Raw genomic sequence first — 23,267 nt, 5'->3', positions numbered from 1 at the left:
GATGTTGTCACGTCTTTTAAATTACCCAATTCCTAATCCAAAATGTTTTTTCATTTTTTTTATTAAGTTTTAGTTTAATAGACAAGCCAGGCAGTACCAGCAGCCGGATTATAGAATGGTTAAATTATTATGGTTTACATCATTGTTGGCAGTTCCTGAAGTGCAGCATGATTTAAGGCAGCTTTTCGACCAATCACAAGTTACCAACAATGCTGGGTTGTGATTTATGCAAAAGTGATTTGCGGTTGGCACACTAAAGAAAAAAAAAGTTCCGAAAATCATTTTTATTTCACATTAAAAACAATAATAAAATTGCACTCCCGAATTAGCCTGAAGGGCCATTTTCGGAAACAATATTAACCTATCTATATCCATGTAAATATAGTTAAACACCTTTCTTATGTGTAGTAAAAGTAAAGTAAAAAAGAAAAACACCTTTACGAAGAAATGAATGATGCGGCTTGATAACGGAAAACCCCGCCTTTAGATAGCGTCAATGTCAACGTCCTCAACGCCCTCTTCCTCCTGTTTGGGCGTCTTGGGCGCTGCGACTGTTGCCGGTTTTAAGGGCGTGACTTGAGCACGATCGTTGTACTCAATCTCCACATCATCGTCTTCGTCCTCTTCAGATTCGGACGATTCTTCGTCAGCTTCTTTCAGCCACTTGGTGAACGGCGCCGCCTTGTCGTGGATCTCCTGACTAATCTCTTTGGACACGTACTTTTTCGATACCTGTCAACACAAAGGTTTAGAACTGCGAGATATAAAAAAAAACATCAAGTACCTTTTCAGCCCACTCTAAAATAGAAGCTTCCTGCAAAATATCAAGATCATAGAGCAGTTTCAGTAAAGCAGGAACTCTGGGAAGCAGCACGTCTTTGTGGAGCGCCACCACCTGTTCTAACCCACCAATCAAATAACGCTGCGCCTTTTTGTCGTTTAAGGTGAAACGCAACAGCAAAACCCGGTATTTCTTGGCCTAAATCCAACATAACATTACCGTGGAATACACGAAATGATGGATATAATTCACCTGTTGCAGAGCGTTTTGATCGAAAAGTAGCTCCATCAAAACCAATGGCGCTTTAGTCTTGATCTCCAAACGTTCCGCCTCAGCTAAGAGTTCTTTCTGATCTTCAGTTTTCTCTAGAACGCCTGCGTCCAACTTCTTTTTTACCAGCACATAAAAAATGTCCATGCGTTCCTTCTCTGTCTTCTCCAAGTCATCGCTGATGGTCATGTTCTTAGCCCCGTCGGTAAGGTCTTGCATACGGGCTCTCACAGCTTCTTCGGACACATCGACCGTCCATCCTTTGTCGTCTTCGTCAGCACCTTCACCGTTGTTATCTAGTGTCTAAATTCAAAGGTATACGCTATTCACGAGAATCAAAAATTAAAACGAAATTAATTTACCTGGGAAGCGTCCAAATTGGAATTATCCAATCCAGATTCGTCAGCGTTCTCTTGTCCGCCCTCTCCATTAGTTTTCTTGCTGCGCTTGTTGCGTTTACCTTCGGTAAGCGATGATCCTTGTGTAGCCGGGTTCAAATTGGGTGGATTCTTCAGAATGAATGTCATCAGTTTATGGTTGCTGATCAGAAGACCGTGGTAACCGCACGCTTTACATCCCTGGGATACTGTGTTCTTTTTGGTGCTGACAATCAAGTCGGTTTCGGGATTCTCGCATTCCGGACATAGCACAAACTTACGGATGAAACCGTCCAGAAGGTCTTGCAATTTGACGGCGTCGTGCGAGCCGTTTACGATAAAACGCTCATTCTTTTGGGATTAAAAAAAGTTAGTTTGGCAGGTTTCAGTTGGTTTAGAGTAACTCACTTTGAAATCAAACAACGTTTGAGCTCCCAATTCGCAACCGAAGTATTTCGTAGGATAAGTGGGTGGTCTACCTATAGCTTTAGCTACTTCGGCCATGTTAACTATAACAGTTTTAATGCCATTGCCTTTGCCCTCAACCTAGTTAAATAAAACCACTTTAGGTATAACATAATTTTGTAAGGTGATAACAGTGTACCTTGGCCATGAGCCTTGGCATTTTGTAGCGGTAGAAAACATCGCTGACGCTACGGTTGACGTTCACGCTCATCTTGAAGCTTGATAAAACAATTGAAAAAAAAAAAGAAGACTGGGGACTCCTGAAGATATCTAGAATTCCAGTTGTAACAAATACTGAGATTCGGTTTGGCAGGCAGATTCACCTTGGGGATGGTTATTGGAAACCTAAAACCACTTGAGTGATGGTGTAGGGGTAGCAATATTCACAGGGTTCTCCGACAGACGAACTAATGGTGGCGGTGGTCGGTAATCAGCTAATCGTGGCCAGGAAAACAGAACGTGATGGTTGGTGATAATGCTTATACCAGTACTATGGGAAAGTCACGTTTCTCTAAAAGGTTGCAATTTCCGGTGCCTATTGGAAGAAAATTTTGTTGTCCTGCAACAATTTTATACCCATTAATCGAACCCTGTACTACCAGTGTTCATCCAGTCCGGAATTACCTATAAGAGGTGAGCTTTCGACGCTGCGAAGTCATACACCTCGCTGGCTCGGGCCCTGAACTCCCAACTATATTTTTGGTTAATGATGTCTCTGCAAGAAAAAGATTTTTTTGTTAAGAATACCATTTTGTACTCAAAAAGTTGTACTTTAGCCCTGTATTCAGGTGTAAATCAGCTTCTGGGTTTCTGAACCAATAACAGTCAAAAAGACAATAATGATACTTTAAAGTGCATTAAAGTAGATTTAGGATTTTTTGATATATCTAACTAGTTTGTTTCGACTTTTCCCATTAAAAAACAGCACGTTTTGCTTATCGTGTTAAGCTTAAAATAATCTGTAACGTCCCCATTTACGTCATTTCGATAGAACTAATAATTATTCTGTATGATCCATTAAGGAAAAGCAAACAATTAAGTTTTTTTCTTCAAAAACAAGTGGCTTTAGTACGTTATTTAAGTGAATCTTTTTGAGAATTCTAGTATCCAATAAACTAGTAGAATTTTAAAAATAATGATTAAAAGAATAATAATAGTAAAAGAAATATAACTGTTTAAGACCAAAAACTAATTTGTGATCAAGACTTTTCAATTCATATATTATCAAACTTCACATCAAATGTTTGGTTTGTGAAATTCTAGTACATAGGGTTGTTAATGGGAAAATATGAGGTTTAAGCAACACATACCAGAAAATGGTATATTCTAAAATTAGAAGACTATAAAATTATAAATACACCTGGATTAGGAAAGTAAATAAGCGTTTAATTTATTTCTGAATGTTGATTTGAAAAATCGCTACAACCTTTGTTGAAGGTGTTGGAGATCACGTGCTCGTCAATTATAGTATTTAGCAAGCAATTTAATAAACCTGTTGCAAACCAAATAAAAATACCAACCAGAAATTAGTGCAGTGTTTTAAAAAATACTTGCCTAGAAACATAAGGTACAGTACTCAGTAAACCAAAGTTAAAGTCACCTAAACCAAAAAACAAAATGGTTCCACTTTTTAATACTATTGGACCGACCAAGCATTATCAGCACAACCGTTTGAATTAATTTAGTTGTGTTACAAGAACTAGTTCAATTAACACCTTGGGTCTGGCTAAAACTGAACATATCTAGCACATACAACACAATACAACCAGGCCAATTCTAGATAACGCGAATTACGTAAATAACAGCGATGTTATCGGAATTTTTAGTATGTTAACGACACAAAAATGTATACCCTTTTATAATAGGACAATTGTTGTCCCTCTAAAATGCTCGTTAAATTAGTTGTACTTGATTTCGCGGAACCACAAACCCTTAATAAAAAAAGCATTATCTGTACTTACGATTTCCTTAAAAATACACTTTTCTAGTCATTAAAAAAATCATTCTCATTGTGTGTGTCAATGTCATTATGTCAGCTACAACAAAAGACCCACCTGAATATATTTGTGCTAATTGAAAGTAAAAAATTCTTATTTATAAAATAATGATATACAACAAAATCTTACCAACAAAAGGTGCCTCTTTTTTACATCACTCTTGTTAACATTTTGTTGAATAACGCATTACAAAAGTATAATTTGGTGACTTTTTCAACAGTTTGAGCAGCTTGGTAAGATATATTGATAGTCGTTGCAGAGTCTGTCTATCTGCATAATAGCCAGGTTTTGTAAGATTACTTTGTGAGAGAAACATTAAAATTTTGAGGGAGAAGGCGCAGTCTTGCGTTATAAAAAAAAACTGACAAATTCAAATTGACACCCAATCAAGACCCTCTCTGAATTATATTAGTTTAAGCCAGCTTTACACTACCAGCTGCAATAAAATGCATTGAATTAACACATCCGTATTGAATTAATTTTTAAAGAGGGGATACAAGAAAAAACTGCAGTCTCAACAAGTCCAGATTGCTTTTTGTGAGGCCTGCCAACACACAAAGAAATATTTAATAAAAGAGTGGAAAGTTCTTGAAGTCGCAATGAGGATGATTATTAAACCTACCGTGCAAAAACTCTAGGGCTGTGCCTGTTTTCGGTAAAAATGGGGGGCGCATCGGGCGCCCCACTTGCGTATGTCGCTGCGGGTCTGCAATGGTGGCTTCTTAAACAAGGGGCGCTATCGCACATAGAATATGTCACACACGTTAACGACTGGCAAGGGAGAATGGCGTGGCCTTATATTCGGAAAATAGGGGGACCACGACGCAAACGCGTAACATTGATCGCGAGCCCGGAAAATTGCGCTGGCGGTCAGGGCAGTGTTTCTACAAGGGGATGGGTGGAACATTTGGGGGTGTCTTAAAGCCTACCCTAGCATTTTTATGATTTACTAGGCACTTATTTTTTGAAGTACTAATTGAAAGAAAGGCACAAACATGATTTAAAATATTCCATAGACCACCAAATAAGGGTTCAAAAATATTAACCAAAACCTCACTAAATTCAATCAATAAATCCAGATTTTAAGGCAGCTAATATTCAATTAAATAATTAAAAATATTTAATCATTGTTTCACAACAATGCCAACCCAACAACTAGTAAACATAAATTGTTATAATAGTTGCAGACCAAATATAATTACATATGGACAAGTAGTAAATAGTAATGGCACTTATTGTCCTTTGACACCATGAGAGAATTTTAGTCATAAGAACTCTCCAAATTACAAATAGCACAGTAAATACAATCATTTTTTATAATAATATTTTTATTTATGTACACAGTTAAAAAATATAGGGTGATTCATTATATTACTAGATTGATATTTTTAGAAAGAAAAAGAAAGTGTTGTGAATGACTGTGTAGGTTGATAGCAAATATTGTGGTAGGAGTCTCTGATGATATTTGATAAGCTTCTAAACATACTACTACTAGAACTAATTCTTACCTTTGTGTCTTTCTAAAGTCATATAAAACGATAGCGCCCAATTGGACGAACTGCTTTTGTTAACAAAAGGGAAGAAATCTGCTGACTGTCCAAATCCTGAGAAAGAGATTTTCACTGTAAAATTACAAATTAAAAAAACAATTGTAATAAATTAGTTAATACTCTATTTGATATTATAAAAAGCAACCAATACGATTGTAAAACGTATTAGCCCACATGGCAGAAACCAACTATTTCTGGACATTATAGGTTTGGTGCTGTTACTAGACGTTTTATCTCACTTTTAACTAAGTATTAACATATGTTACCAAGAAATTTCTAAATTTAGGAAAACCTTATCGGATAAGTTTGCATTTGGGCTTTGAACCATTATGTAAATGGTTTTTTTTTTTATTGAGCGCATATAAATTGTGGATCATGCAATAATCTGACATCTTACCTCCTCGTTGCCTTCGCTTGCACGTCCGCAACGAAAAAATGTAAAGGGGTATCGGATCGATATTACTCTAAAGATAAGCAAAGCCTTTCCACTAGAAATAGGCAAGAATAAAGCAAAAAAGTAAGAAAAAAATCATTAATTAAAGGCACAATTTCACTGCAGCCACGTTTGCCATATGCACACACCGTGAAATACCGTAATACGCAACGTGAATGTCACGTTGACAGTTGACAGTGACATTAGTTAGTGGGTAATGGCGGTCACGCAAGATTGTCATCTCAATTTAAAAATAATTTAGAATTGGTCTTTAACAATTTAAATGATTTAAATTTTAGCAGTTTTTTAGTCTGGATTGCATTTTTTGCAACTTGTGTATCTTACAACAAGATTTTTTTGCAATTTCATTTAGAGTGTAGAGGTATATTTTTTACAGACGGCAACACACTGTTTCTTTTTAAAAAATGCGCCATAGCACAGTTGACAGTCGACAATCATGCGCGTTGCGCAATTACATTGCGCGTACATCCAAGTAAATGTTGATTTTCTGGTTTTTCGGGCTGACGCTTTGTGTTACTTTTGAAAAATCCGTAAACAAAATGCCGTATTACTGCCAAAAAACTGATTTGTAACCATTCGAAATCTGGATACACGTTATTTCATTACCGGTTTCTAATGGAGAACGACAAGACCGGGGATAACGAGAAGGAATTAACCTCAACGAGTTCGCCAATGGGCCAGCTTCTGTCAACAAATCCAGAGGAGAAAAACGATTCCAATGATACTTTACCGACTTCATCAACAGATGCAAACATCTTTTGTGATAATAAATCATCACAATCAGGTAATGACATGTTTAATTAACTGACCTCAATGTGGATTTATTTAGATTTTAAATCTACCAGGCCTAGCATCATGTTACCACTTGACGTATTTGAACTTGTGTGACCCTACTACACTCAAAAACAAAGTCTTCTAAAACCATACTCTTTCTGTAAATACCACTATTTAGGCCAGTTTTTATTTAACTAAATAAATTTCAGAGGTTTTGAATTCTATTACTTCATGAAAACCTGCAAGAAAAGTCAGTTCTGTAATGTTTTGATTATCATCAACACATCTCAATGTTTCACTTCAAATTTCAGCTGCTGAATTGAGTAGAATAATTAAATTATTGTCTTGGACAAGGAGGGTAAAGTCAGTCTGTTATATACTTAACTGGGATATGACAAAGCTTGTGACAACCAAAAACATTGAATAATTGAGTATTGAGTAAAATATACTATTATAATAATAGTCAGCCTTAAATGGAAACATAATTTTAATATACAAGGGTCTGAACCATCTCTCCGCTTATATCATGTTTTATTTATTAAGGAGGATTTATTGTGGGCATTTGAGACATTTATTTTGCATAAAATTTCATTTGTTGACCAACTATTTAGTTGTTGGTGGTTAAACAATAATCTTGTATGGTCAATTATAGACAGGCTATGATAACCAATTTCCAGTAAAAAAAATTTTTAAAGCTTGCTATTTAAGTCCTATTAATACCATGATATAAAAGAGAAAGATGGTTTCATTTATTTCTTAATTAATTTAGTGTTTCTTAACCCTAAACTATCACAAAAGTTACTTAAAAAAATCCTGAACACAAAAATCTTTCATGTGAAATAATTATGGCCATAGGAATTTTTTAAGGAATTTTTGTTACTACATACAAAACAGAAATTGTATTATCTTCTCTATTATCAATATTTACAGAGTTGCATGTTCTCATATTCAATAAACTCATCTGGTAAAGTAAAAAGCCTCGTAAAAAGCATAGGTCTGGAACAATTTTTAACTAAATGTTGTCTTCCCTTTTTGCATTGTTTTTGCTCTTTAGCCCTGAAGCAGATGCCAATAAAGGCCAAAACATAATTAAAAAGTGACCTTTTCATTACTGTCCTAAATTTGCTAGCTTCTTTACCTTACCATTAGGATTCAAAACTACACTGAATAAAACTGGATCTACTGTACTATTTTTACTGTTACATTTTAAATTGAAGGTTGAAAAAATGGTAACTTTGAATTTTGAAATGTTTTAATCATAAGGCAGTATAATACCCAGATGACCTACAAAACAACAAAGCAAACTTAGAGGTGTAATGTACAATTTGTAATTGTAATCATACTAAAATCAGTTTGTAACATAAATAATATGATCTATTTAGTGTCTGAGGACCCAATAAGCAGCACTTCCAATGAAATGGACTCGACAAAAGTTAAAAGCGTCACTGACCCTCCCATTGATGTGTTAGACAGGATTTCCACCATAGACACGGACGCTGAACTTTTAGGAATATCAATCTCGGCGGAATCTCACGAAAAAATAGAGGAAAACGTTTACGATCTAGTTAATGACCTGGAAACATTATTGGGTGAATCTACTGATGCGTTTACCATTCCTAGTCGGTCTACCCCAGCTCCACAACCCAAGACTGAAGGTAAGTGTTTTCGCTAATTGTTTCTTGGGTTTTCAAGGATATTTTCGTATTTCACAGAAACTAAAGCTGAGTGCAGCTTAGCAAGTCAAAAAACAGAAGATGAAGTAAGTAGCAACACTGACATTGCGGTGCTAAAGTCAGCACCATCTGTTGATCCAGTTAGTGAACTAAGCTTAGTAAAGCCTGGCACTTTGCAGCTCTGTAAAGCATCAGTAGATTCAGAAACCCCAATGGAAGTTGAGACTGTTGTAGATGAGTCGGAATCATCTGATACACACAACACAACAAATCCTATTAAAAAAAATGAGGACTTAAAACTTGTTAATGAGGAACAACCACAACTTGTTTCCATGAAGGAGGAACAATTAGAGCAGAGTGCACAGGTTGAGGTATTAAGTTGTGATGCAAATAAAGATGAACCAAATTTGGTTGAAGAGCAACAAATCCAAGACACTACAATGGGAGAGGAGTGTGAGAAAGAACCAAACCTAGTTAGTGCAGATGCTGAAAAAACCACACAACAGACTCCAGCACTAGAAGACCTAAAGTCCAATCTAAATGAAGAAGAGTCAAAACCTGTTAGTGATGTCAGTGAAGAAGAGAACACCCAAGAAACAGTGATTGGAGAAGAACCAAAAGTTGATGAGAAACAAATACAAAACACAGAAACTGTGGAAGATTCAAACATCATGCCAGATGAAGAGGAACCAGAGCTTGTCACTGATGCCAGTGAGAAACTAGAACAAGAAACATTACCTTCTGAAGAATTGAACACAAAAACAAATGAGGAAACACTAAAAGTAGTTAATAAAACTGATAAAGAAAAAAAACTGGGAACAAAAACTGCTGAGGAACTGGACTTCAAAGCAGATGAGGAAGAAGTAAAACCCATTGGTAAGGTTGATGAAGAAGAAAAACAAGAGACTGTAACTCTTGAAGAATTAAATTTTAATGCAAAAGAAGAAGAACCATTACTTACTAGCAAAATTGATGAGGAAGAAAATCAAGAAACACCTGAGGGCTTTAAAACAAATGAGGTAGAACCAAAACTAATTAGTAAAGTTGATGAAGAACAAAAACAAGAGATCACAGCAACTCCTGAAGAACCAACTCTCAAAGTCAGTGAAGAAGCACCAAAGCATATTAGTGAAATTTATGAGGAAGAAAAACAAGAGGCAACAACTACTGAAGAACCAAACTCCAAAGCAAATGAAGACAAACTGAAACCTGGTTGTGCAGATGTTGAAATAGAAATCCACAAGGCAGAAAATACTAAAGAGATTCCACAGATTTTAATTTCAGAAGTTGAAGAACAAAGTACTGTCATGCTGGAGCCAGATGATCAGGAAGCATGTGAAGTTGGTCAAGCTGAGCCTAAACAGTCTATTTCTTCTGGCATTCATGAACCTAATCTGGCAGCTGAAAATGCTCTTGCATTGTCAGAAGAAGTCAAAACTGAATTCAGTATTTCCATGGAGCTTCAGGAAGAAATTAGTGAAGCCAAGCAGGAAGCTAGAGAAGAAGAAATTGTTGATCATCAAAAAGTCAAGCAACATGTGAAAGAATTCGAAGATATTGCGCCTCAACCTGAGACTTCTTGTGAGGAAGTGCCTGAGATTAACAAAACTACCAATACTGAGGTTAAAGAATCTACTATCACCTCAATTGAAGTGCCAACTTCAAAAAAGAGTGAAGAAAGCCTGATAACTGAAAACACCGTCAGTCCAATGGAGTCAGAAGATGTTTGTAAAATTCCTTCAGAAGAAACTGTTGAAATTACGGAGCAATCAATTGATGAAGCTTCTAAATCTGTGGAATCACTTAAGGAAGAAACAGGAGCAGCTGAGATTAGCGAGGAAATCGAAATTTCTGAACTGACTGAAGCTGCCGTTCCCGATGATGCGGAAATTATTGAAGCTGATCCTGTGGTTGAAGAGCCGGATGAAACTAGTGCAGAAGTTGAAGAAGTGGCTATAATTCCAGAAATTGTTGAGACTGACAATGTTGCACAACCGGTAGAAATTCAAGTCATTGAAATAGATAAGACTGCAACTGTTGAAGAGTTTCTTAGGCCTAATAAGTGTGAAGGACCAGAAGCTCAAGAAATTCCAGTTACTCAATTGGAATCCAATGAGAAGCCCATAGTGGAAATTGAGGAAATTACAGTTGAAGAAGCTGGAGCTGCAGATGAGCCTGACAAGACAATTGAAGAAATTCCAGTTAAATCCACTCAGGAAATCAGATTAACAGGTCAAATTAATGAAGTAGAGGATTCTGGGATGTCTGAAACACCTCAAGAATCATCAATTGAAGTTTTAGAGTCTGCTCAGGAATCAAAGATGATAATTGAAGAGCCTGTAGTTGTTACCAAAGAATCACAGCCAGTTATTGATGAAGTAGAGTCTACTAATGAGGCAATTGAAGAATTATCAGTTGGTGAAGTGGAAGCTACTCAGATGTCAGATTCAGAAAGTGCTGTTGATGAACCTGCTAAAGAATCTGTGTTAACAATTCCAGTAGAAAAAACTGAAACCAGTGATGAATGTATGTTGGAAGTTGCTGAACTGATCCCTGAAACTGAAGCTACATCAATAGTTGAAGACATTCCAATTGATGAAATTAAGTCAAGTGATGTCTTGGCAACTGTAATTGATCTAGATGAAGCAAGTGATTCACAAGCAGTTACTGAAAGTGAACCAATACAAGTTGAAGATATTCCAGAAGTGCTTGAAGAATCAGTAGTAAAAATAGATGAAACTGTTATACATAATGAAGAAACTCTAACTGAAAATATTCCAGAAGTGCTTGAAGAATCAGTAGTAAAAATAGATGAAACTATTACACCTAGTGAAGAAACTTTAACTGAAGGTATTGCACAAGTCATTGGAGAATCAGTAGTCAAACTAGATGAACCTGAGGAAGTTATTAATTTGATTGAAGATTCTTTAGAAGCTCCTTCAAACATCACTGAGAGTATTGACAAAACAACATTGATCCTACCAGAAGCCAGTGAACTAATCAAGCCACTTCCTGAGATGAGTGTTAGAAGAAAAACTGTGGAACAAGATCTAGAGAAGGTGGTTTGCTTAAGTGAAGAGTCTTCAGACTCAGATGATACTGTGCCAGTCATTAGCACTGTCAAACCTATAGACGAAGAACAACCATTTGAAATAGAACAACTGTTGGAATCCCAAATAGGACCGTGTGAATCTCAGGATATACCTGAAATTGAAGAAATCCTTGCTGATCAGCCCACTTCAATCGAAGCTGCGGTTGAGTCCACGTCAAGTTTTGAAACTATGCTAGCTGTAGCTTCATTACATAATGAAGTGGTCCCAAGTGTAAGAGAGGAACGACGATTAAGTGACAAAGAAATTCAAGAAATGGAGGCTATTAGAATGGCTGTCGCGAGTATCACGGATAGTTCGCAAGACACTTATGACAGTTTCCTGGTTGACAGCTCAGTGCCCTTGGAACCTCCGGAAGTAGCGGATGTGCCATCTATTGAAGGTTTAGTTTCGGAAGATGCAATGCAGGCGACAAGTGAAGATTCAGCCGAAAAGTTGGTGGCTGAAGCAGTGGATGTGAGTACCGGACCGGCACAGGTTGAAAAACCAGAACTGAAAAGAGAAATTTCGTTATTTAAAGAAGTGACTCAAAAGGAAGATTTAAGAGTTGAAGCATCTATTGATGAAATTAAAAACCTAGACAAATCTAACAAAATGCCTGATTCTGTGGAAAAAATTCAGACAATTGAAGAAATTGGCTCTACTATTCCTGAGATAGCAATGTCTAAAGATTCAGCTAAGGGAGAAGTCCAGACGGAAGCTTCTAATAAAACTTCTGTGCCTGAGAAGTTGTCTGTTCTAGTTGAAGATGCTGCTGTTTTAGTTGATAAACCACCTAGCCCAACAATTGGTGAAACTCTTCCAATAGCACCTGAGTTATGTGTAGCACTTCCAGATACTGTAGGAGTACAGAAATTGGGAATTGTTGATACTGTTAAAATGGAAAATCATTCCATCATATCAGCAGCTCCTGAACCAGAAAAAGATTCAAATTCTGATAAGAGTAAGTTTATAAAAACAGCAGAACCGGTAGCAAGTGATACAATTGAAATCGTTAATGTAGAAAAAGCCAAAGAAAATTGCATATCCCTAACTACCACAGAGATTACAGAATCAGTGTCAAATAAGCCATCTACCGAAGAACGTCCATCACGCACCAGATCGCGACGTGGTAATAAAGTCAACGAACCTCTCAGCATCAATGTTGATGAAGTGGAAAAGAAAGAAATGTGCAGTCCCAAAATCATAATTAAACCTGTCAAACCTCCAGAAGAAGAAATCAGCACAAGTAGTTCAGCTTCTGAGACGGAATCTAGCAAAGGAAGTTTGAAAATGACCATCACTAAGCAAGCAGACAAAATGCATTCCATACTTAAAGTGTACAATCCGGACGAAGATGTTCAGTCTCCTCAAGCTCAGGAAGAACCAATACCAAAACTTATCATTAAACAAGTGCAGCAGATAGACCAGCAGCAACACAGTCCCAAAATATCAACGCGAAGTTCGAAGGGCTATTCGCCTACTAGTCCAAGGTGCAGCAGTCCTAGAGTGACTATAAAGCCTGTGGCGAAGCCAGTTGAAGTCAAAACGGAGGCTTTGAGCCCAATAAAAATCACTTTTAAGCCTGTGGTCAAACCAGAAGAAAGTGCTAGGAAACACAGCCCTAAGGTATATTTTACATAATTTTTTAAAGACATAAATTATAATTTTTTCTGTCTAGCCCCCAAAGGATTCAGAGAAAAATCACAATCCCAAAATTACAATCAAACTCATACCAAAGCCGGCAGAGACTGAAAAGGAGGAGACAGTCACTACTCCGAAAGTCACTATTAAACCTTTGAAGCGACCGGCTGAAGAGGCGGAACTTGACGGGGACCAGGAAAGGTCCAGTCCGAAAATTATAATAAAACCAGTGGTAAGTCAATGTTTTCTTTGTTTGTAGTAGGAAACATTTTTGTCAGTTTTTTTCCTACTTATGTCAATAAGTTTGGGTACATTACGGTGCATATAGCCGTAACTAAGTAGGAAAATGATCCCATAGCTCAAGCTATTGCTAATAAATGTATATGTAATATGTTGACCATCAATAAACATTATTTTATGATTATTTATATTTTATGGAGAAACAAATTTAACATAATTAGATTAAACCACCGGATCATGATTCTGAACAAACCGCCCCATCTACACCCAAACTAAAAATTAAACCAATTAAAAAGCATGAAGAAGAAGAAACTGTTCTCCAAGAATCGGACCATTCCAGCCCTAAAATAAATATTAAACCGGTCGTTAAACCACCAGAACAGGAAGACGAAGAAATGGATGACGTTAAGCAGCGGATAGTCTTGAAAATTAACAGAGGTTTTTTTGAATCCACTACCGTGAGAAGGACGGAGATGTTTCACAGTTTGTTTTTAGGAAATCTTCCAGCTTCTGGCAGGGAGTCCAAAAAACGGGAGTATCCGGAAGATGATAAAGCGGAAAAGGTCGGAATCAAGCTGAAGTTTTCCACTACGGGAGGGCACACTCATATTGTGCAAGGTGTTGAGGAGAGTAACAAAAGGCAACGCAAAGACAGTGGATACTCTAGCAGTGTCGGTAAGTACGCATAATAATTACATCTAAGTTTGTTGATTGTTTTGGATGTTTGTAGCAGTAAAGAAAGAGTTAGAAGAAACCTCCCTTAAAAGGTCTTTAGATGACAGACTCCCTGAAAAGAATAAACGACTGAGAAACTCTATGAGTCCGGAAAAACATATTAATAATGATTTATCTGCCAAAGTGGATCCTGAAGCAGACTTGCTGAGGTAAACTGACATTCTAAACTAAAACAAACAATAACAGCAAGGCAAATATGTTTCAGGCCATCAGAACCTCAAGACATCTCTAAAATTGCTAGTTTAGCGTCTCAGACCACCCACATTGGAGCATCTCCAGTATTAACGGTGGGTGTGGTAACGCCCACCGTTACACCGACCCCAAAGCGTCGAGGACGGCCACGTAAAGTGCCGTTAGAAGTTCGGCCAGAGTTAAGCACGCCCGAGATTTCACCTGCGCCTTCGACTGTTTCTAGTGACATTGACTCGCCGATGGCAACTCCGCCTGTTGAAGGACGACCGAAACGCAGTTGCAGAGGTAACTTAATTTGTACAACTAATGTAAAAACGTAGATAGTTTTCCACCATTAATTTCTGCTGTATTTATATTAAGTAAAATGAATAATCCAAACAAATATTCAGGTCTTGCAAATATACAATCAAACGCAAATGGTATCGTCATTAATGCATAAAGTCACATTGGAGGGTGTTGTTCAGTTGTTTCAGTCAATGTAATCTCAACGCACTTTTGTTCAAAACAGTTTTCACTTAATTCTACATCTGTCTCCTGTGTACCTTGATTTTTAAGGAAGTTTTCGAAGAAATCACTTAATAAACTGTTATACCACTATTTTTTGTATACTTTATAGGAGGTTAACCTGAATATTTGTTTGATGAATTAATGAACACACATAACAATTGTTTTGTTTTTTTGTTCTCTGAAATTTTAGGTCAGAATGTGATGGCCACTTTGGGTATTAAGCCTAGGAAGCCAAGAGGGCGTGGTCGAGGTAGTAAAGTGAATATGGGAGATAGAATACCTCCTGTAGTGCAGACGCCTCTTGAACCTGGTGTAGAGGAGACTGTTTCTGATACACCGAAAAAGGTGAGTCTTTTTAATTATTTATACGTTGGGCGCTTTGAGTTTTATTGATTTGCGGATTTTTTTTAATCTTAAATGAAAGTTGTTGCTTCAAAAGAATATTTTAACTGAAATAGAATTGTTATTAACTTTTACACTCCAAATGATTCTAAACTGAAACCTAAACTCTTTTACATTATTAAAACGTTGTCGGTGATATTATTGTGTGGCAAATGATATAATAACTAGGTGTAGGACGGGAATAAAAAAGAAGGTCCCAAATTATATATTTTTTTATGTTTCACCTGAATGAGTACATAATACCTTGGAAACGGTGTAGGTTATAGTGTTCATAACAACCTGAGGGCAATATTATAACGTGCAATATTATAATTATAACGCTCTGAAACCTTTTTTAATATTAGCAATGGCATTTTTATTCTTTCATGTCATAAAAACTAGGTATTTCCGATCTTAGAATGCTCTTTCACTGACTGATAGGTCTATCATAAACAGTAAACAACATACTGGTACCTTACTTTTCAATGCCAGAAACAGTAAATACTTGCTGAATTAGGTAAAACATAAACGTGTATGCACCACAGGGGTTAGGGAGGTATTTCGGTCTTCAGGACATTATGTTCTCTTTAACGCCCTTAGTACATAAATTGCTATTATTATTTCTCCCAACTTGGATAAAGATAGAATAATAAGAAAAAGGATTGTTAAAATATGTCCCTCTACTCCCCAGCTGCAACTTAATTACCCTGTTGAGCTTGACTTTCAAGCATGTCAGTTAGTTTTAACTGATTTATTTATATTTTAGGTGCTTTTGACTGAAACTAAACGAAAAACTTTAATGATCTTTAACAATAGATATGATAATTATTACGTGCAATAAGATTTATTTAAACATTTGAAATGTGCAAATCTTTAACTTTACCGAAAATATTTTTGAATAATTAGTACTTTCTCATAAAATCATTCTCAAATCAGTAAAACTCAAGGCGAATCGAAACTGAATTGACCGGGTATTTTACCTTCAGGTCAAGAACAAAAAGAAAAAGAAAAAAAGGCGTAAGAGGTCAAGATCATCCTGAACAGTAGGATTTTTTCCTGACTTCGTAAACGTTTAACGTTAAGGTCAAGTCATTTAACGCGTCTGTTTTTCAAATATCTTGTGAAGAATCTCTAATGTACATAACAAGTAGCCTAATTATTTAAGCGTTTGGCAAGTTTTCATCAATGTGAATCAAAATAATTTATTTCTAATGTTCAGCAGTATTGATTTGATTAGAGCAAACGCGTTTGTATATACGTTTTTCTTTCAGTTTCGAAACGGTTTTAAGTTTATTATACAGTGTGACTGTTATTGGTGCAATACCTACTAGTAACTAGTAGGTGGGTAACTCGTAAAATATTTTGTACAGATAAATATCTTAAAAAGTATTTTGTAAGGTTTGTTGCATTACATTTAAGTGTATTAAAGTCAGTCTTAATTTTCTAACCATTTGCTTTATACATATTTATGAGCGAGATGTTTGTTTTTTTTTTATTTCGTGTTCTAATATTATAGTTTCGAATTAAAGCTAGTTAGCTGTTTTTCCTTAAGTTCAAAATTCATATTTTTCTACTTATACTAAGAATCTAAATATATGTTGTTATTTCAAATAATCTAGTTTCCGTTGGTTTGAATACTATATATAGTGCAGTTTCTAGCACCGGTTTCCCCTAGCTATTAGAAATAATTACAACGCGGGAGACTGCACGTCACAATCGAGAATACACTTGAAACACTGGTTTCATATCTGATCTAAAAATAACTTCTAATAATTCACCTGCTCCTGGTCTTATAATATACTATTTAGTTCTATTTTCGGTGATGCTCTCTATAAGTACCCATACATCTCTTATGTTCTCACTCTTTCAGATGTTTTTTCAGTCATCAACTGGAAAATTTGATTTTTAATCTAAAATAGCGTATGCAACTAGGCTGCACGGTACTGAACAAATAAACATATTTATCCAAATTTAACTAATCGCCAATTATTATCCGGCAAGTCAGTTCAACTAATACTGCCTGAAAATAAACTTGAAACGTGAAAGCCGGGCCGAGGACCGATATTTTTTGTGCGAATTTTTCAATTGTAGTAAGCCAGTAATTTTCAATCAGTCTGATAAGGGTTTTCAACATTATCATTTAGTCTACTACTTTATTGTTTATGTAAGTGACGTACCGTTCAGCTGCTAACACGCTACGATAATTATTAAGGAATTAACTATGAAACTGGAAACTAGTTTTGACTTCATATTTATTTAGGTGTTTGTGAATTTACTTGTGTGTTTACAGGTTATATTTATCTCAATTCTATTAGTAGTAGTGCATTTCTGACGTTATGTTAAGTACTAGAGACAAATACAACGAAAAGTGTAAGTAAAGGGCATAGTTTAAGTTCTTGTTATATTTTTTTTAATCATTAAGGACCTAAACTATGTCCGTTACAAGATTTGGTTTAAAAGCAGCTCTAAGAGTTGACCACAAATATGAGGGGACCACTTTGTTCCTTGCAATTCAACAAACATCGCGTTTCCGTAGACAATTCACAGACTGTACCTACGTTAAGTTAATTAGAAATAATCCACTCATGTTTGTGAACAGCTCTTAAGTGTCTAAAATGCTTTGTTTTGTTCCAGGATCCCGTTAATCCAGATAACGGAGGATCGAGCAGGAAAGAGGAAGGGACTGAAGAGAAACCCTACACTGAAACTTTGCAAGAAACTTTGGTTAAGAAGAAAAAGGAAGACAAAACACCCGTTAGGAAACTTGAGGTTGTTTTTATATTAGTAAGGTGGTTTTGGTTTGCAATCTGGGTTATTGTAGGTGACAACAAGACGTCAGAAAGCTCAGCTGCAGAAAGAAGAAGAGGAAGTTTTTCCAGAATCCTTGAAAGCTCCAGAAACTTCAGCTAAAAGTGAAGATACAAGCACAGATGATGTTGAGTTTGTATCAGAAAAGAACTACAAACTAGATGAAAAACTACTTAAACAAAAAGAGTTTTTGGAACGAAGTGCTCCGCACGAGAATGAAATCGAAATTATAACAATCGAAGACGACAGTAAAAACCCGGACGATCTTGACGAGGAAGACGAGTCTAGCGAGGAGGAAAGCGAGAGTGAAAAAAGGAGGGCGTACGTGCTGAAGAAAAAGCAAGAAGCTCTGAGGAAATGTCGGGAAAAACGCAAAGAAAAGTTGGCTCGGGTGGCTGAAATGAAAAAGAAAAGAATGCAACTGAGGGAAGCCAAGAAGGCGGCGGAGGAAGCTGAAAAGGCTGCAGCGGAAAAAGCTAGAGCTACTAAACGGTAAGTTTAATATTTGATTCCTTTCATTGCCAGCTAATTTCATTATTTAATAATTTGCTTTGCCAAATAAATATGACAGCAATGTAGTATTTTTTAGAATAAAATCTGTAAATAATTGGTCACTACAGTCATAACATTGTTTTTTGAGTGTCCTAGGATATTTAAGAGTCTAAAGTTAGGCTAGTTAAGTATTTGTGAGAAAACCATCAGTGTGGTTTTATAGATATGGCCGTTACGGTGTCCCTAAACCACAAATATCCTTAGTGGATCAGCCAGTACCTGAAACTTCTGGTACTGTAAAATCGTTGCCGAATGCAGGCTGCGTTACAGAGGACGAAAACTCTGATAAAGATCGACCGGGGCTTTTAACACCAGTAAAATCTTCCGGCCATTCATCTGAGTGTATGCTGGTAGATCCTCTGGAAGAATCGCCTGTTAAACGGCGTGCTTCTGTCGGTAGCGAAGACGTTGTCATGGTAGATGAGGAGACAAGGATGAGTGCTGATTTAAGGGGTTTGTTTTTGTGTTACCAGTTGGAAATTGTTTATTTATCGGAATGATTGCGAAGGTTCACGGGCGCAAACACCAGCAAAACAACCCGTCAGTTCTGAGGTAATTGTTGTTGAAGACTCTCAAGGGAGTGTGGGCACTGAAGGGGGGAAATCCCGTAGTTCAAAAGCGCCCAAGATGGAGGTACACTATCTTGTTCAAATTGTTTACCTGAGATAATGGGGTTTGTATAGGTATTCCAGGACTTAGAAGCAGTCTTCACTGCTGATCAACTAGCTGAGTATTCTTGGAATGGTCAAGGTCCTTTTATGCTCCAAGAGCAGGTATGTTTTTTCTAGCCTGATTCTAGTTGATTTCTAAGTAGCATGACATAACAGGTTACTCACTACTTGGCCATTAAGTCGTTCAAAAGGAAATACCCCAATGTAACCAGACGGCCGGTTGATATGCAAGAACGAGACTACTTAAAAGAAAATCACTTAGTGACTGAGAGCCAGTGTGATTTAGGGCTTACCGCTGTGCTGGCTCAAGATATTCTTGACATAATGTACACGGACTTTCAGGTAAATTTTCTATAAAGTGTAATTCAGTTAGATCGAAAAGTTTATGTGCAATGTTTACAGGATAAATACGAAGAGTACTGCAGAGCTCAAAGGGAGAAACAAGCTAGGGAATTGGCCGATAAACAGCGCGCTTTAAATCAAGTGTCTTTGAAACCGGGATTCGACAAACTGGATATTCTAGAACAGGCTGTTCAGTCGGTGGCCTCTTGGAATCAACAATTCAACAAGGTGAGAATAGTATTAGTTTTTTCCCCAAGATGGACAATGACTAGTTTTAACACTTAAATGCTAGAAATATTTGTAGCACCGTTGAGGTGTATTTACAACAGTCTATAACTCTTTTATCGACTATAATAGGCAAGACGGGACCAACGCAAAGCATATATGGACCTGCAAAACCTCACCATTCACTATCCCAAATCAAAAATGAAAGTAGTCCCAGCTCCAAAAGTGGGCCACTACCCTGTCGCTTTAGTACCAGGCCAATTCATCGACTACTACAAAGAGTACACCCCAACGGAACTGAACAACTTACCGCTAAACACGATGTGCTATGACGAAATTAAAATTCCAATTTTCCACGCCGACTCGGACTATTCAACCAGCGGATCCGAGTCTGAATCGGAATCGGACTCGTCGAGTTCGGGCTCGTCTTGCGATGACGTGCATTGCAAAGACTGCGTGAAGAAAGGTAAGAAAACGAACGGGGTGCGCGAAACTGACTCGGACGATGTAGTGATTATCGAAAACGATGCGAGTAGCAGCGATTCCGTGGTTCTGGTAAGTGTTACCGAAGCTATTACTGCTTGAATGTGGATTTTTGTGTTACATCTCGTTTTAAGCAAGTTATTTGTACAGTTTTTTACAGAAATTATAACCTTGGAGGTAAGATATAACTTTGTAGGTGTGTAAGAGGTTTTATAAAGTCTTGAAAAATTGTATAGCAACTAGCAACACAAGTGTAGAGAATTAAAAGCTTCTTTGGGCCCCAATCCCTCAACATAATTTCATTGTGTTTTTGCGTGAAAAAATATAATTTTTCTGTAAATACATATTTTTTTCACGCAATTTATGAACATTTTCGAGTATTTTCCAGTATTTATTATAGAAACTGTAATAAATCACATTTTTTACATAAACATAACCTTTCTTATCTATCTCTTTAGAACGTCAATGAACGTTTCCCTGGGCACGGAAATATTGGCAATCATTTTCATTTTCTTTTTGCCGGCGGCCTGCTGGGCTAACAGTTTTTTCCTTCTGGTTACATCACCACCATACTGAAAAACGTTAGATATTAAAAAAAAAGCTGAGAAAAAAGATCATCATTCACATCACTATAAATTTTAAAATAAATTAAAAAATATATTTTACTGACCAGCCACTGTGTCACATCTTTCCTGTAGGCCTTAATGTCTTGCCTGGCTAGGATTTTACCGCCTACAGCTGCCTGAACTGCAATATTAACCATTTGTCTAGGAATCATCTCTTTCAGTTTTAATGTCAGTTTTTTGCCGATTTCTTGAGCTTTTGAGGTATGAACTATACAGCTCAGTTCGTCCACCGCAACACCGTTTAATAAAATACTCATCTAAAGCAAAACAAAAAAATATTTTGAAGAAGCAAAATGAGAAAACCAGACAAAGTCTCAAGAATAAACCCTAATGTGTATTACTAGTTTACAGTAACTTAGAAGACTTCTCTCTAAAGCCACATTAAACCTGATTCACATCCTACCAACTGTAATAAATTGTTTAACTGTCCTTTTACATACAAAAATGTACCTTAACCAAACTGCTGCTAGTATAACCATGATCCTCATAATCAAAGCTGGCATAACCTGAACTAATCGTTTTCAATGAATCATGAAAATCAATTATAATTTCACATAGAGGCATTTCATACTGCAACATAATCCTGTCATTATCTATATTAGTTGCATTGGTTTGTATCCCTCTGCGTTCCAAGCACAGGCTGATTATAGGCCCCAAATATTGGGAAGGAGTTATAATAGTGCCTGCAATTACTTTTGTAGATCATTTTAATAAGGAGGAATGAGGAAACTTACCAATCACCATTGGCTCAAAGCATTCTTCAATTTGTTGAGAATCAGGCCAATGTGCAGGATTATTAATTGAAACTACATCTTTACCCTCCTTAATGTTTTGTTTACTTCGTATTAGTTTTACTTTATAAATAACTGAAGGCGCAGTTAAGATTGCCTCAGCCGCGTATTCTTGATATAGCCTTTGGGTGAACACTTCCAAGTGTAGAAGCCCTAAAAAGCCAAGACGCCAGCCTTGACCTAATGCAGGGCTTGTATCTACAGCCACACTAACTGCTGAATCATTCAAAGTTAATTTTTCAATTGCGTTTCGCAAATTTACATGTTGGGACTGATCAGTTGGGTATATCCCTGCAAAGACCATAGGCCTGACAGGTTTAAAACCTGGCAGAGCCTCCACTGTTTGTCCTTTCAGGCAAATTGTATCTCCAATGTGAGCTTCATGACTGGACCTCATATTGCAACCAATCAAACCAATTTGTCCAGCTACTCTAGGTAAGTGACAATTCTACTGAAGGCCACAAAAGCATAACAATAACTTACAACTTATTAACATTTTGTTCCTGTGGTCTTAGAACAGACAAAGTTTTCACTTCATATTCTTTACCAGTATAACAGGACTGTATGTGGTCTCCAATCATTAAGCTCCCATCATTAATGAAAACCATAGATAATGCTCCTCTGTACTTATCATAAGAGCAATCAAAGAGTAAAGCCCTAAAGGGAGCTGACCTATCAACTTTAGGGTATGGTAAACGCGTAACTATGGCTTCTAACACTGCATCAATCCCAGTACCCAACTTAGCTGATATCTATTTTTATGTAGTTAATTTATTTGGTAAAAATTTGTTTGAGTAAAGAGTGTTACCCTTAAAACTTCACTGGGAGACATATCAAAAAGCATTTCTAGCTGTTTAGTTACTCTCTCAGGATCAGCATTTTTCAAATCAATTTTGTTTAGCACTGGAATAACTACCAAGTCATTGCCAAATGCTAAATAGAAGTTTGCTACAGTTTGGGCTTGAACCCCATCATTAGAGTCTACAAGCAGTATAACCCCCTGACAAGCTGATAAAGACCTTGACACCTAAAATACAGTTCTTCTAAACTGTTTCAAATTAAGGAAAAGTGCAAACTACCTCATTTGAGAAATCTACATGCCCAGGTGTGTCAATTAAGTTTAACAAGTATTCTTCATTATTATAGGTGTAAAGCAAAGAGGCAGTTTGAGCTTTTACTGTTATACCACGTTCACGTTCAACCTGCAGTTTGTCAAGCACTTGATTTTGACCACTGTTTGGTTTTATGGCCCCAGTCACCTCCAAAAGCCTATCAGCCAGTGTACTCTTGCCATGATCTACATGAGCAATTATACTGAAATTTCTTATTCGTTCTACGGGTATTTCAGACAAGTCTGGATCGCTTTGAGATTGAGAATACACTCGTTTGGGTAGCAACTCCAAGGACCTAAGCTAATTAGGAAAGTTGTTCCGGAAAAACAATCATGTAAACTTACCGTGTAAATAGGTTGAGTTTTCTGTGGAAGTTTCTAGATGAAATTACATAAAACAGGCGCTTAGCTAACATGTTTATCAACCTAATTTAGTTGGTTTTTATTTTTTAAAAACATTTTTAAAATAAGAACAAAATTAAACATTTAAATTTACACCTAACCTCAAAATATTGTGACGTGAGTGATA

General features: G+C 36.7%; 3 protein-coding genes across 8 annotated transcripts; 1 reads left to right on the top strand and 2 right to left on the bottom strand.

The window, feature by feature from the left end:
* Positions 1–269: 269 nt before the first annotated feature.
* On the bottom strand, positions 270–6,041 carry eIF5 (eukaryotic translation initiation factor 5). 4 transcript variants are annotated; one of them, XM_081989306.1, is made up of 10 exons: positions 5,838–6,041; positions 5,399–5,494; positions 2,518–2,608; positions 2,217–2,452; positions 2,033–2,163; positions 1,837–1,974; positions 1,414–1,779; positions 1,034–1,354; positions 785–979; positions 270–732 (listed from the first exon to the last, which is right to left on the bottom strand). In XM_081989306.1, exons 5-10 carry the CDS (start codon positions 2,102–2,104, stop codon positions 484–486), a joined length of 1,341 nt encoding a protein of 446 aa, XP_081845432.1. In that variant the 5' UTR covers positions 2,105–2,163; positions 2,217–2,452; positions 2,518–2,608; positions 5,399–5,494; positions 5,838–6,041; the 3' UTR covers positions 270–483. The 4 variants fall into 4 exon arrangements, with proteins under 4 accessions (XP_081845432.1, XP_081845431.1, XP_081845434.1 ...); XM_081989305.1 differs by having other exon boundaries at positions 2,033–2,452; positions 5,399–5,512; XM_081989308.1 differs by lacking the exons at positions 5,399–5,494; positions 5,838–6,041 and adding an exon at positions 4,513–4,535 and having other exon boundaries at positions 2,033–2,452.
* A 282-nt stretch (positions 6,042–6,323) lies between these two features.
* On the top strand, positions 6,324–20,646 carry LOC145735403 (uncharacterized). 3 transcript variants are annotated; one of them, XM_081989280.1, is made up of 18 exons: positions 6,325–6,678; positions 8,051–8,323; positions 8,381–8,427; positions 8,521–13,059; positions 13,112–13,306; positions 13,536–13,752; positions 13,810–13,989; positions 14,045–14,198; positions 14,255–14,526; positions 14,939–15,093; positions 17,764–17,898; positions 17,951–18,429; positions 18,653–18,942; positions 18,998–19,122; positions 19,173–19,262; positions 19,317–19,502; positions 19,563–19,730; positions 19,860–20,646. In XM_081989280.1, exons 1-18 carry the CDS (start codon positions 6,510–6,512, stop codon positions 20,310–20,312), a joined length of 8,127 nt encoding a protein of 2,708 aa, XP_081845406.1. In that variant the 5' UTR covers positions 6,325–6,509; the 3' UTR covers positions 20,313–20,646. The 3 variants fall into 3 exon arrangements, with proteins under 3 accessions (XP_081845404.1, XP_081845406.1, XP_081845403.1); XM_081989278.1 differs by having other exon boundaries at positions 6,324–6,678; positions 8,381–13,059; positions 14,048–14,198; XM_081989277.1 differs by having other exon boundaries at positions 8,381–13,059.
* Positions 20,589–23,246, bottom strand: waw (Translation factor waclaw). Its single transcript, XM_081989282.1, has 8 exons — positions 23,084–23,246; positions 22,707–23,034; positions 22,436–22,654; positions 22,111–22,379; positions 21,571–22,058; positions 21,287–21,519; positions 20,881–21,093; positions 20,589–20,782 (listed from the first exon to the last, which is right to left on the bottom strand). Exons 1-8 carry the CDS (start codon positions 23,152–23,154, stop codon positions 20,657–20,659), a joined length of 1,947 nt encoding a protein of 648 aa, XP_081845408.1. The 5' UTR covers positions 23,155–23,246; the 3' UTR covers positions 20,589–20,656.
* Between the last annotated feature and the right edge of the window lie 21 nt (positions 23,247–23,267).

The sequence above is a fragment of the Ips typographus genome, linkage group LG11 (assembly GCF_016097725.1).
Source record: "Ips typographus isolate SLU linkage group LG11, UJ_Ityp_2.0, whole genome shotgun sequence".
Lineage (NCBI taxonomy): Eukaryota > Metazoa > Arthropoda > Insecta > Coleoptera > Curculionidae > Ips > Ips typographus.
The sequence above is the reverse complement of the archived record's forward strand: the minus strand, read 5'-3'. Positions and strand labels throughout refer to the sequence as shown.